Source organism: Cyclopterus lumpus, chromosome 3 (genome assembly GCF_009769545.1).
Source record: "Cyclopterus lumpus isolate fCycLum1 chromosome 3, fCycLum1.pri, whole genome shotgun sequence".
In the NCBI taxonomy this organism is placed as follows: Eukaryota; Metazoa; Chordata; class Actinopteri; order Perciformes; family Cyclopteridae; genus Cyclopterus; species Cyclopterus lumpus.
Window position 1 is genome coordinate 9076726 of NC_046968.1, and position 13192 is coordinate 9089917.

The following is a 13192-nucleotide window of genomic DNA, read 5'->3' on the forward strand; positions in this document are numbered from 1 at the left end:
TACTAGTTTAGTATTTGTTTTGCTGAAAATCATGAACAATATTTTCCTTCCACAACACATTAAAATACTACACAACACCACTCAGATTTAACAACTCTTCCGTAGTTTACATAGGAAGTCGCATGCAATTGACAGTAACACAATATTAGAGCAATTTCCTGTAAAAATCATGTTCAAAGGTGACCAAACAGGAAACCGTACCACCTACTACGTCTACATGTCCTGTGAAAGTGTTGCAGCTCATGTTGAGGGAGACGAGGAGCAAAAAACAGTGCCGATGAGAAAATACCAAGAAAACCAGATGTGGTTATGCACAGAAAAGAGGCTGAAATGTAAAAGAGCTGGATTTCATCAGTATCTCGACTGAAATCTACGAGCAATGTTGACAGATTAGCGACATAGGATGCAAACTGGATATATTCTAGTTTTTTGTATCTTCCCCATTTTCTCGGAGGGATGCTGCGTGGGAAACCGTCCAGATAAAAGATCGGGTACTATGCTTTTGAATGTGGGTTTACAAGTAAAGCATGTATTGTAATTGTTCAGGGTGTCGTGGACCTGTTTATGCCTGACTGTACAATGGAAGTGAAACAGGAACGCGACTCTCTCCAGGTCGTAAGCCAGATGCTGCACACCAGCACTACCGAGCTGTGGAGGGGGAGATGTTCGTGATGCCGTGCTCCGAGTCTGTGTGTTCAAGGACCGCAGGAGGAGCTGAAGGCACATCCTTCGTCTGTGGGAGCGAGTTCCCAGCGGAAGCAAGACATTCTGGAAAGTACACGTGCAGGTAAATGACCATGTTTTAATCCCCAAATGTGTCCGATTAGAGTTAGTTTAAACTAATTGTTTTGCACTAATGCGGCAACTCACGAGTTCTTCTTAATCTTAACTGTGGAGTTCAAAATCAAGTCCACAGTAAACACACAAATCCTAATCTTTGTGCTTCTACTCCGGTACACGTCATTCTGTGCTCTTCAACAAATGTTGGTTTAGAAATGATGAACCCCTGATTCTCAAGTAATATTATTGTTGCCAAGACACCTGGATCCCTTTCCGTTTTCCCACCTTTCCCCTGAAAGGTTATAACTCGCCTAAAAATGTAGCAATGTACCAACACAGAAATATTTCCTTTCACTAATGCACTAATAAAATCGTGGTTATCAATATTACATTACATTTCTGCCAATAGCTTTAGCTTTAAATCTTAAGTGCATGTCTTGAGTCTGACTCCAGTCAAAGTTGAGTCCTCACCTCTGGTTTGTAAGTCTGCAATTATTGAACTGCGCCATTTTCATCACTCCACATATGAATGTTGGCCTTAGCAGTGAAGTGTTTGGCCTTTTTTTGAATGGACATGGACCACATGGACTACAGCAGCTGGGTGCTATTCGCAATACACCAATCCAGATTAAGTTTTACTTACATTAAGCCAAAATATTTAACAAACTAATTATGTTTAACATGTACTCTGTAAATGATTATTTGCAAAGCATTGATAAATACGTACATTTCTTAAAGTCACAACTTTGAAAACCTTCCTTATTTATTTTGAGTCAGCAAGCTTATGTTAACTGTGTACACCAGACGAATAAGTGATACAATTCAGTAATGGTACTTTGTGTTTGTCCGTATTAATTTTGAGCAATATTAATATAAATATAATGTACAATGTCATGCCAAAAGTCTCTATAACATATCAGCCGGGATTGGATGCAGCCTCCCGAGGCCCTGACATAGGACAAGGAGAAAGGTAGTATTATAGTCATTATAGTATAGACAAAAGCAGACCGCAGATTCAGCAGAGAAAAAGATTGTGGAGAGGACGTGTCGGCGAGATTGTGTGGTGAGATTAGAATTCAGGTCAAAGACCAGGTGTGCTCTAGAAAACCGGGCTAATAACAGCATAACCACTTACCACAGCATAAAGCAGTGTCCAACATGATTTATGAATCTAAATTTACTCTCAGAATATGTTTGTGTCTTCCTTTTCATCTGAATTATAATAATAATATTAAAAAGCAAAAAGCCCCCCCCCTCTTCTCTACCTCCTTCTGTTTCATGGATTGGAGGTCCATTCATACATTGTCATATTCATGTAATGTGTTTATGTAACTCTGTAATGCTGTTCATTCTGTACACATTTCTTAAAGTCACAACTTTGAAAACCTTTCTGGGACACCAAATAGCAAGTTGAGATGTTGTGTGTGTGTGTGTGTGTCTGTGTGTCTGTGTGTTTGTGTGTGTGTGTATGTGTGTGTAAACCGCATGTCATTGAACTTCTATCAAGTGTTCAGGACGTTGCTGTCCAGTGGCAGCGAGTTGTTCTTCCACCTACAGGTGGTGAAGAGGTCAGAGATCAGTCTGGGATGCTTCCACCCGGAGGAGAACAGTGTAGAGCTGCGCGTTGATGCAGGTGGGGAGGTCCCCTGCCCAGGTCTCAAGTGCAGTAACAACACGCATGTCATCTGGTACAAGGTGAACCACACACACAAACAGGACTAAAACGTCTCACTGTGCAATCATATAAATTGCTGCAAAAGCTCACGACACGTGTGCTTTCTTCCAGGGTAACAAAGCTGTGTCTGAGCAGAACAGATCCTCCTGTCAGACAAGTGGGTCCTTAAAGCTCTGCCAAGTCAGTAAACACGACACTGGCGTATATTTCTGTGATCAACAAATAATTGAGCGAGGAGTCATCTGGACCTTCAGGAGGGCTGTTCACGTGACTGTCGTACGTGAGTGCTCTGTGTGTGTCTGTAGAGGTTAATACACAATACATGGTATCATATTATAGAAATGTTATCACAGTTATCACGTGGCCACTTGGTAGAGAAAAGAAGAAGAGCGGTGTTCACAGCACCTTGTATTTCATTGAGCAACGCCAGTGGACTTTAGGGATGGAAATGTTGGTCTGTTATATCAGTGGTCCATTCTGAAATATCTTAACAACTATCGGTTGGTTTATTGCTCATTTGCAAACATTAGCATCCTGCTAACATACTTAAATGAGATGAGGCCTTTCTCAATCTGTGGAGCTGTAACTCTAGCATGCTAACTGCTAGAGTTTGCATTCAGCTCAAAGCACAGCCTCACAGAGACAGAAGAAGGGGCTGTTATGCTACTGGGGTAAAATTAAAGTATTTTTAGACCATTTGATTAGTTTGAACACACTTTTTATCAAGTCTCTATGAGCTCCAAAAAGCTACTCAAATTACAAAATAAATGAAGAAGTAAGCCATTGTTGAGGGACTCACTAGTTCATGATGTTTGTCACATTCAATACGAAGGCTTCAGTACCTTTCACACATAAATTGCTTCATATCTGGTTGCTTACCCTCAAAACCACAGGCTCTCTCGCCTGCAGGTGGTTAGCTCCCTGTGTGGTTACTGCTATCATTGCCCCACTGTGCAGGATGGCATGCATACTCAAGATACTTATGGCGATAATGGCTTCTAGTTAGAAATTACATTAAGGACTACTGTTATTTAAAACTTGTAATGTCCTGTTTTCAGAACAAAAGGCGTCAAAGGGTATCACCAGAACAATTCAACTGTAGTGCATTTTTTCATTGCTATCGCCCTCAACATAACCACCAAACCACTTTAAAAAAAGAAATTGCCACTTTTCGCGACAATTTTTAAATCAGGTTAACCATTAAAAAAAACGCCACAAAAATGAAGATGTTCCAAGAAAATTGGTCCAGACCTCCATTTGCCCCTCAGATATAATGCTTCTAACTTGGGTGATGGTTCACTTTATCTCGTGACATCATCAGGTCAAAATTGTGTTTAGTGTTAATTAGGACATATTAGCATAGTAACTAAGATGTTGAACATAGTAAACATTATACTCATTTAGTATCAGCATGCTAGCTTTGTCAATGGGAGCATGTTAGCATGACATTAGCATTCAGTGCAAGGCTCTGGTGGCCCAAAGTAAAGCCCAACAAAGCTGATAGCATGGCTATTAGTCGGAAATGCAATACACTTCACTTCATTACTTTTTAACACATGTTTTTCATTTAATTACGACACTGTAAATGCATACATAAATGTAACTTAATTTCTTTGTTTGATTTATTTTCAAGTCCTTTCCTTGAGTATCTGATCGATTCCTATAATCATATAACTTTCTCTTACAAGAGGGCGTCGCTGTGTGTCAAAGCAGACCTCAGATCTGATTTGTACAGTAGGATTCTCAGACACACAGATGATAATGCATAACTATCTGCCTTTATTTCCCATGATGCCCAAACAGCTGACAAAGCAAGTTACCCTCCCAGGTTTAAAAAACCTTATGGCAACACAACAGAGACAGTGCAGCTTGGTAAGTGTGTCCAAATTCCTAATTACACGACATAATCCCACAGCATGAATGGGAAAAAAACAATTCCAAGTTGTTGTCACTCAAAGGTCAACACTGTTGACACTATAATCAGCTTATGACTGATACGGTATACAGCAAACTTCCAAGCATTCCTGCGTTCTGATTTGTTGAAACTCACTTGTTGGCAAACTCCAAGAGTTGCCCACGAACAATTTGTTTTGTTTATAATAATATGTATGAACTCAGCTGATATCTTTCACACCATTCTAATGTTGTAATTGTTCACTTTTAATGCTCTACATGTTGCTGTAACTTACATTTAGGCTACATATCTTTGTCTAAATGACTCATTCGTGCATCTTACAATTTGGTATGATGGCAAGACCTTCAATTATAGTATCACTTTTATTTGGACATTAAGTGTTGAACTATTATGACCATCTCTTTGTACCCGTTCAAGGTGGACCTCACAATCTGACGTGTGAGGTATATTTTCCATTTGAGGTCAACTTTTCGAGGGAGGTGCTGTGGTACATGAATCACGGTAGCAACATGGAGAATATGACTCTACTACCAATGGAGAAGCAACAGTGAGTCACTGCAGTCGCTCTGTCAATGTGCGCCAGTAATTGCTTGTTATAATATTGTAAAATAAGTATTCCTTAAGATGCAAGGGAGCAGAAATTCTTCCTCTGATTCAGACAGGTGAGAGTGACATTTAACGAGTACAAGGTCATACGAAGTGCCATCATTGAACAGGTGACTCCCCAACACTTGAACTACAGATATACCTGCATCGCCAGCAATATTGTTGGAAACAGAAGGGGCACCGTTGAGCTCAAGAATCAGATTAAAGGTACTGTTGTTTCAATTGTCACCGTGATTTATTGTATTTATACAATATTTTGTCATAACATTGTGACGCCGCAGCTCAAATAAACCTCATATTGCTCAAACTGAAAACGTTCCATCCGATAAAACATTTAACCAATCCAGTGAGCTGGATGGTGACACCATCTCTATCGTAAAGTTTTCATTTTCTGCAGGCAATGATTACATGTATGTAGCAATTATTCTTATGAATCCACAGAGATTCATCACATCACTAACTTTCAGCTAAAGTCTTTTATGGCCTGCAACTGCCACTGGTTCACTCCAACTGCTCGCATCAGCATGGTTTCCATTGGTTTCTTTTTAGGAAATAGCTCAGATAAACCGATTGTATATTATCTACCCATCTCCAAACGATAGACAGGTAAAGTAATAAACTGGCTAGTGAAGAAAGTTGTGGAGGTGGAATCCAAAACAGGGCTAAAAGGAGAGTGAATACTGAACCCAAGCATGACTCTAAATGCTAATGTTGCTCTGTGTCTGCTGGATGTGTAGCTCAGTGACTTCCAATACGTTCACCACTCTGTGTTGACAGCTAAAACACTCAAGTCCACTATTGATGCTTTAAAAGGCACAACATTTTTGACTGGGTTTCAGTGAAATGGCCGTCGCTGGTTGGGTATCCCATTGCTTCTTTGCTGTTGGTAGCTGGACTAGGAATCGTTTTACATGTGAAATGGCTGGAAATACAACTTATCTACAGATCCCACTTCCAACATGGAAAACATCATGGAGGTTAGAATGCAGACACTCACACACACACACACACACACACACACACACAGCTGTTTTCATGAAATTTGGGGAAATTGCATCGACTTACATTCATTTCCTGGAGACTTACCCCAATTCTAACCATAACCACTACCAACCTAATCCTAACTTTTACCTTTAGGTTACTCAAAACCTAATCTTAAACCAAGTCTTCACCCTAAAATATAATGATTTACATTATGCCTTAAATAAGCCGAGTCCCCACACTGTGAATGGCCCCACGAGATGGGTAAAACATGCACACATCCACACCCACACCCACACCCAAACACACACACACACACAATAGCAAGCAGAAACTCACATGCAGACTTAGCTTGCATGCATACACTGGCATTCTGTCCGCAACAGCTCCTCCTCTTCACAGGATGTGGGTTAACTTCTAGATAAAGCCTGACCACAAAATGAAACTTTCTTTTCAACTCATTCCGCCCTACAAAGCATAAAATTAATAAAGTAACTGAAATGTGGGGCAAAAGGGTCAATGGGACGGACCGAGAAGCAGAGAGACACGGGGGAACAGAGGGATGGCCAATGGTGGGTTTAATGATAAAGAAAATCTGGTATAGGGCAGGAGAGTCAAACATGTATAACAAAGAAAATCATACAAACATACAAATGCAGGAAGTGTAGTGAACACAAGGCAGGGAAATACATTTTTTTTTAAAAATTAAATAATAAACTAAATCCCAAACTGTTATAGAAATAATATCATAATACTTTTAAGTGATTATCTTAATCCACTATATGTGCATGAAAAAACGTAGGTATGGGACACTATAATATTGCACTTATTGTGGTGACGAAAACCAAGATGACAATCTGATCTCAAACTGCCGTAATCACTTCACTTGAAAGTGTTACGCAATAACCCAGGTTTAAATTTCTGTTTTGTGTTTTGGTTTCAAACTTGTCTTTGACGTCCTCCACCAATCAGAAGAGAAAGAGTTTGATGTGTTTCTGTCATATGTGTGGAGCCCGCCGCCGTCCGCAGGGGTGGAGGGAGTTTCGAGCCTTTCCTCCCCGAGAGGACCTGACACTGATGAGGAAGGTAGGCCAATATGTTCAGTGCGTGAAGTCTGGATTTTATTGTCACGTAACTACACTGGAGGAGTGAATTCGCAATGACTTTTATTTGCAGCATGTTTATCCCGCATGGACCTGCTGAACACTGAGGAGGGGGGGTCCACCCAGAGGCCACTAGAAGTGGTGCTGCCCCAGGTGTTAGAGGACCGGTGGGGGTATCGCCTCTGTCTGTTGGAGAGGGACGTGGTTCCTGGAGGAGGTCAGAGGGTCAACTGTGTGTGTGTGTGTGTGTGTGTGTGTGTGTGTGTGTGTGTGTGTGTGTGTGTCTGTTCCTGATGGTTTACATTTTGTATTGCAGCATATACAAATGATGTGGTCCTCGCAATACAGAGAAGCCGAATGCTTATCTGTCTCCTGTCAGCGGACTACCTCTCCAACAGCAACGCTGTGTTTGTGCTGGAGTCGGGAATCCAGGTAGGAAGTGCATTTCACCGAAAGCAGAGGACGAATGGCACATTCACTTCCTAATATGGAAGCGCCAGAAAAGCAAATATGGACGCCACACATTTGCAAAAGACTGCCAAATTGATATGTTTGTTTTTTATTGTCCATGCACTTTCTTTTATTCCCCACAGGACCAACTCTGTAATCATACAAACGTCTTGGATAATCGTGGGATAATCAATCATCCCTTCAATAGATATTTAGTTAGTTATTAAGATAATTAGTAGTTAGTTGACCTAATTAATTCCCACAGGGAAATGAAAACATCCATCCCACATGAACGTGGAATAAGCAGAACGCCAGAGGTGACACTGGAATTAGCAGATCTGTTGCCACTGACAGTGCCGTTATATTGCAATTAACTATTGTCTTCTGGTTTGAGTTGACATTGGTTTCCTTTTATTGATTTACTGACATGAACTGAAACCAGTAGTCGGTGGATGGAAGTAAACATCTGTCTTCTATGTTGTGTTGAGAGGTTACGTGTACCTTTGATGACATAATGTGTTATTTTAAACCACCGTTCTTATGGTTTTAAACACTAATTTGCCACTTGGTCCATATCTTTAGGCTTTGCTGCAAAACTCTGCCGTCAAACTCCTGCTGATATGGACCAGTAGAGCCTCAGCATCCCTCATCCAGCCGGACTCCCCGCTGCCCACGCTGGTCCAAAGGGCCTTGAAGGTGCTACCCAGTCTGGACTGGACCTCAGGAAAACCTGCCACAACCACAAGCAATTTCTGGAGGTCTTTAAGGAAGGCCATGCCTGATCAGAGAGTGAAGCGGGTTTCACTCACGCAGAACCAGAAACATTTGATCCTGCCATGATGCACAGCGTTTGGACAATGCAGCCCACACTGAAACGGTTTGCCGGCCAGTGCAAGACATGAATGAGCAAATGTGTCAAGGAAATGTCCACGATGGTAAGAATGACAAATAATTAAGTATCATTTTCAAATAAAGGGAGAACAAGTGAGTCACCCTTTGTGCCATGCTCAGGGCAGTAAGTGGTATGTAGTCTTTTATTTCCATCTGTACCAAAAATAAACTTGCAGTTAAACAATTCAAATGAATCAATTATCTACTCTATAAGATTTAAAAAACAATGAATATAATGAAGGATGTCTAATAAATTGATAAACTAAATATAGCCCCCCCCCCATGCCATTAACAATTAACCTTAAATTCCGTCCGTTTCTATGCAAGTTTAGAGAAAATGTATGTTGTGGGATGTAGTTCTTGTATTGTCACAGCAAATAAACATTTGACACATAATCATCATTCAAACTTTTTATTTGACTGACTTAAATATGTAATGAAGAGATTTGTTTGATGAAACGGGTCACAGCGCTGAATGTGATTAATTTGGAAAAGCACAGCAGTCAGATAACCCACAGAGGAGTTTATTTTTTGATTAAGTAAATGTTCCAAAAGTCAGGCCCCGGAGAAGTAGCCACATTTATCTGAACTAAAAGTATTAGTGTAATATTTCCAAAGTTTGTGTTTTCTGAAAAGTGGCAATGACACGTTTTGAGAGCCTTATTATTGCTAACCTGCCAGAAATCATTTAAAGGGACAGTTCCCTGGCCCCAAACTAAAAAAAGATAGTTTGTGGGTTTTTTAACCTGTAAAATATGTATCAATCTATATTGCTTTGGTGGGAGTTGTGTAGGAGATACTGTAAAGATGTCTGCCCCATTAAGAAAAAAACAAAATGGAAGCATATGGCACTTGTGGTGGCCAAAGAGCCACATTTTAAAAACTCAGCAGCAAAGTCTCTTTCCAGAAATCATGACCCTGGAAGCAGACAACAAGGTCTGTGGAATAGCTTGAGTTCCTGTGTCATGAGCTCTTGAAAAAGACATCGCTGCAGAGCTTTTTTTTAATGTATTTTTTTGGCGCAAGCCGAGTGCCATAGTCACGCTTTATTAGAGAACAGGCAGACGATTCTACTGCCACCGTCTCCAAAACTAGACCACTCGCACCAAAACAATCTAGATTGATTATTAGCACTACAGGTATGTGGAAGAATTGATATCTATTTTTATGTTGGGGTGAACTGTCCCTTAAATATGACAGTTACCAGCACCCTAGTAACTTCACACAGTTCCCAACTAAAAACACATTAGCAGTCCTTTCGTTGTGAACATAAACAAAAACGAAAAGATTCTGTAAAGTTGACTGGAATACAGCATTGAGTAAGCAAAACTAGAAACACTGGCACAAAGCTCAAACAAAACAAAGTGCCCGTGAGATGGCACAGCTGGTGAAAACAAAGGGTTGAACATTGATGTTGAGAAACTAAAGGAAACACAACACTCCATCTGTACGTCGAGTCCGAACCGCACGCGCACAACAACACAACTCTTAAAGACACACTCCCATTTGTGGATTTAAAAATAAAACATTATCACAGTTCTATGTACGTTTTTATACAAATATTTGACAAAGCGACACTTGCTCAGGACCATACCCGACCAGCTTCAGACAGGAACAAGCATGTCACGAAAGGGGAATGAGGGCTCTACGAGGCTAGATTTCTTTTTCCAGCTGAAAACAACTGTATAAGTCTACACAGTTTAAATCAATATTCTGGATATTTTGTGTGTCCCATATCTCCATCCCCTCCCCAACTCTCATCACAGAGGGTTGGCATACTCGTACATCTCATCTCAGCAGGTAGTGGTTAGAAACGTAAACTTGAGTTCAGTCACTGAGTATCGAAGACTTAAAGTATTCCTCATTGCATGTCCACAAAGCGGAGAGGTTGTCAAAACAGAGGGTACAATGAAGAATCATTTGAGCCTTCATAGATATCTGTCATGGATTAAACTATACAAAAAGCATCCATTCGGGACAAAGACCGTAGTTGTCATTTACAAATTGTCTGATTGGGCCTTCATCTTCCTCTCCCAAAGTTTTTGATGATCAGAGAAACCCTGCTTGCCCTTGTTGAAGGAATTAGGACCTGCAGATGTTGGTGTCTCCCTAAAAAGAGAACAGATTAGTCATGTCACATTTATCTTAATGCAGAATGTTTTGATAAAAGCAGAAGCTGAGGGAACTGTTCTAAAGCACAGCATCTGTGTAGTTATACCTGCCAATGTTCTTCATCCTCATCTTTGCTTCTGGGGGCATCTCCTCAGGTTCACTCTGCAGGGGCATCAGAGAGCACAAGTCAGCCTCTGCATATTTGTTTATGGATTTTTACAACTATGATATAACTGTGAGTGTGTGAGTGAGTGAGTTCTTACGTCATCATCATCCTCGTTAAAAACAGATGCCAGCCCTGACTTTTTTGGAGGAACTGACGGTGCGGGCTCTTTGGGTTTCTAGAAGAGATTTCGGATAGGAGATATAGATCAACGCAAATGCGTTACACACTTTCACTCAAAGACAAGAGGAGTGGTTTTGTAGCTGTTCTTGACTTAATGCATTCAATGGACTCATTAATACATAACTGTTGCAGTCTGCTCGGACAGTCACGATGCAATGCTACACACTCACTGTCGCTCCAAGTTTGATCGATATGGGGTTGGGCTTCTTCCCCATCTGGCTGCTCATGCTAAAGCCTATCTTGGAGACTTTGCGGGGCGCTGGTGGGTCCTCTGAGGAATCGTCCTCCTCTTCGGGCGCGAGGTGCTCGGATGTGCGTTTGACTGCGGTCCCCTCTCCTCCCACAGTGCTACAAGAGACAGTCTTAGTTTTCACTCTGTCCCCCTCCTCCTGCGGCCCTGCTTGAGGCAAGACAACTCAACAAGGTGAACAACGGTTTTCTTTGAACTTGAGAAGAATTCAAGCTATCACCTTTACCTATGTGGCTAACGTCACGTCTATTGCCGTTAACTAACCACGGATGACGTAAAGTCTCACCGTTGTAACATCAGTTAACTTAATGTTTTTAAAAAGTCCACCTCGGGACCGTGTGTGCAGCAACTATGTACTGTGGTGGTAGGTACCCCGACGTGAACGCGGGTCTGAAAGCGGAAAGCGTTGTTACTCGGTTGGTGTTGTTAACCTGTGCTCACGCACGAGCTAGGCTAAAGCCAGGTCAGCACGCTAACGGGAGACATTTCTGCCGCAAGCCCGTCTTTGCTTTACGACCCGTCTAAGGTCAGCAGTAACTTTAGCCCGGGGTAGCCACTGCCCGTCGCTTTCACGTCGCCAAATAGGGACCGTTAATACAACCTAAACGGCCACTGCGCGTTCGCATTAGCTAGCCAATGGTACGCAGCTACCGCTGAGTTAGCTTAGTGAAGTTGTACGGACGTCTCCTGTCAAACATTCATCGGCTAGGGACGCTTTTAATGGAGAGGCAGCAATTCGAGCTAACGCCAAACACTTCATATTTCTCAACCACATTTAGACGTTGAAACAGCACAAATATCACCTCCGTCGTCGGTGCCACCTCTTCTGTTATGCTCGTAATCCGCCATCTTTTCTTCTGTGAAATGTTCCAGCTCGTGCCACTGCGGTCCTCGAGCGCTGTGTAACACGCAGGCTCCATTACAGACTGTTTATTAGAGAAGAAGAAGAAGAAGAAGAAGAAGAAGAAGAAGAAGAAGAAGAAGAAGAAGAAGAAGACCACTACCTGTAAAGAACAAGCAACATCTTGCCTAATGATTGGAAACTAAAGATCATTAAGTAAATGTGGGAGTGTACAAGTAAACACAAATAAAAGATGTTGGCGGATCTCTTTTTGTACGTATTATTTGCAAGAGGGATGAAAATCTTGCACATGTATGGGAGTGGTAACAAAAAAAAGAAAATCAGTAGCTGCCGAGTGGATCAAGCACTAGAATTGTTCGATGACTTGATCTAAAGAAAACAAAAAACAGGACTGATAGCTGTAAAAGATTAAATGCTCCCTCATGGGTGAAGAGTATTCTACAAAATAAACTATGTGAAAGCCCTCCCTTGGGTCAGCCGGAACATGCAGCATCTGAAAACATCTGTTATTCTAAGTTGACTTTTTAGAGATACATTATATACCCAGAGGTATATAAAGTAGTTAAAGTAGCAACACTTCAAACATCTGCAGCAGTAAAATGCAACACTTTAATGCAGTGGGTAATCACCCGAGTATGTAATAAAAAACCTAAATGTAATCTTAATCCAAACACAATAGAGACAGTCAAGTGCAATATAGTAATATATATGTTGGGTTTTTTCCATATTAATCTTGCAACCATTCAGCAAAGCATTAAAGAAGAGGATGAGTCGACTCTTTTTCTTGAGGAAACTCAGATCCTTCGATGTGTGCAGCAAGATGTTGTAGATGTTCTACCAGTCTGTTGGACCAGTGCTCTGAGATGTTGGAGATGTTCTACCAGTCCGTTGGACCAGTGCTCTGTACTTCTCCCTAGTCTGCTGGGGGAGCAGCATTGGAGCCTGTGGGGCAAGGATCCATTCCCAATACTCGGCAATAGGCTGAGGACACAAAGTCCTTTTTTAAAAATGTAAATACTTTTATAGTTGTTAACATACACAAGGAAATGTGTTCTCAGTTATGTGTTATATGTATATATATTTGTATTGCCATATGCAGGCTTTATAGGGTTAATTCAGTTACTGTTTGATGGACAAATAGAAGAGCCAATTAGAGGTGCTGAAGTTCACCAGTTGACATGTGTGTAAATAAAGTTTTACTTTTGGATGACAAGAGTTCCA

At 41.2% G+C, this 13192-nt stretch overlaps 2 protein-coding genes across 5 annotated transcripts; one reads left to right on the forward strand and one right to left on the reverse strand.

Moving 5' to 3' along the window:
• Positions 1-209: 209 nt before the first annotated feature.
• On the forward strand, positions 210-8672 carry LOC117750072 (interleukin-18 receptor accessory protein-like). Of its 3 annotated transcripts, none has more exons than XM_034560977.1 (12): positions 210-508; positions 613-787; positions 2295-2475; positions 2567-2735; positions 4259-4327; positions 4788-4917; positions 5029-5183; positions 5816-5953; positions 6930-7043; positions 7134-7277; positions 7377-7492; positions 8093-8672. In XM_034560977.1, exons 2-12 carry the CDS (start codon positions 663-665, stop codon positions 8348-8350), a joined length of 1599 nt encoding a protein of 532 aa, XP_034416868.1. In that variant the 5' UTR covers positions 210-508; positions 613-662; the 3' UTR covers positions 8351-8672. The 3 variants fall into 3 exon arrangements, with proteins under 3 accessions (XP_034416868.1, XP_034416852.1, XP_034416859.1); XM_034560961.1 differs by having other exon boundaries at positions 210-491; XM_034560968.1 differs by having other exon boundaries at positions 210-491; positions 2310-2475.
• A 125-nt stretch (positions 8673-8797) lies between these two features.
• On the reverse strand, positions 8798-12016 carry LOC117750082 (PEST proteolytic signal-containing nuclear protein-like). 2 transcript variants are annotated; one of them, XM_034560987.1, is made up of 5 exons: positions 11913-11997; positions 11030-11259; positions 10777-10854; positions 10620-10675; positions 8798-10510 (listed from the first exon to the last, which is right to left on the reverse strand). In XM_034560987.1, exons 1-5 carry the CDS (start codon positions 11956-11958, stop codon positions 10399-10401), a joined length of 522 nt encoding a protein of 173 aa, XP_034416878.1. In that variant the 5' UTR covers positions 11959-11997; the 3' UTR covers positions 8798-10398. The 2 variants fall into 2 exon arrangements, with proteins under 2 accessions (XP_034416878.1, XP_034416887.1); XM_034560996.1 differs by having other exon boundaries at positions 8801-10510; positions 11030-11256; positions 11913-12016.
• Positions 12017-13192: the final 1176 nt, after the last annotated feature.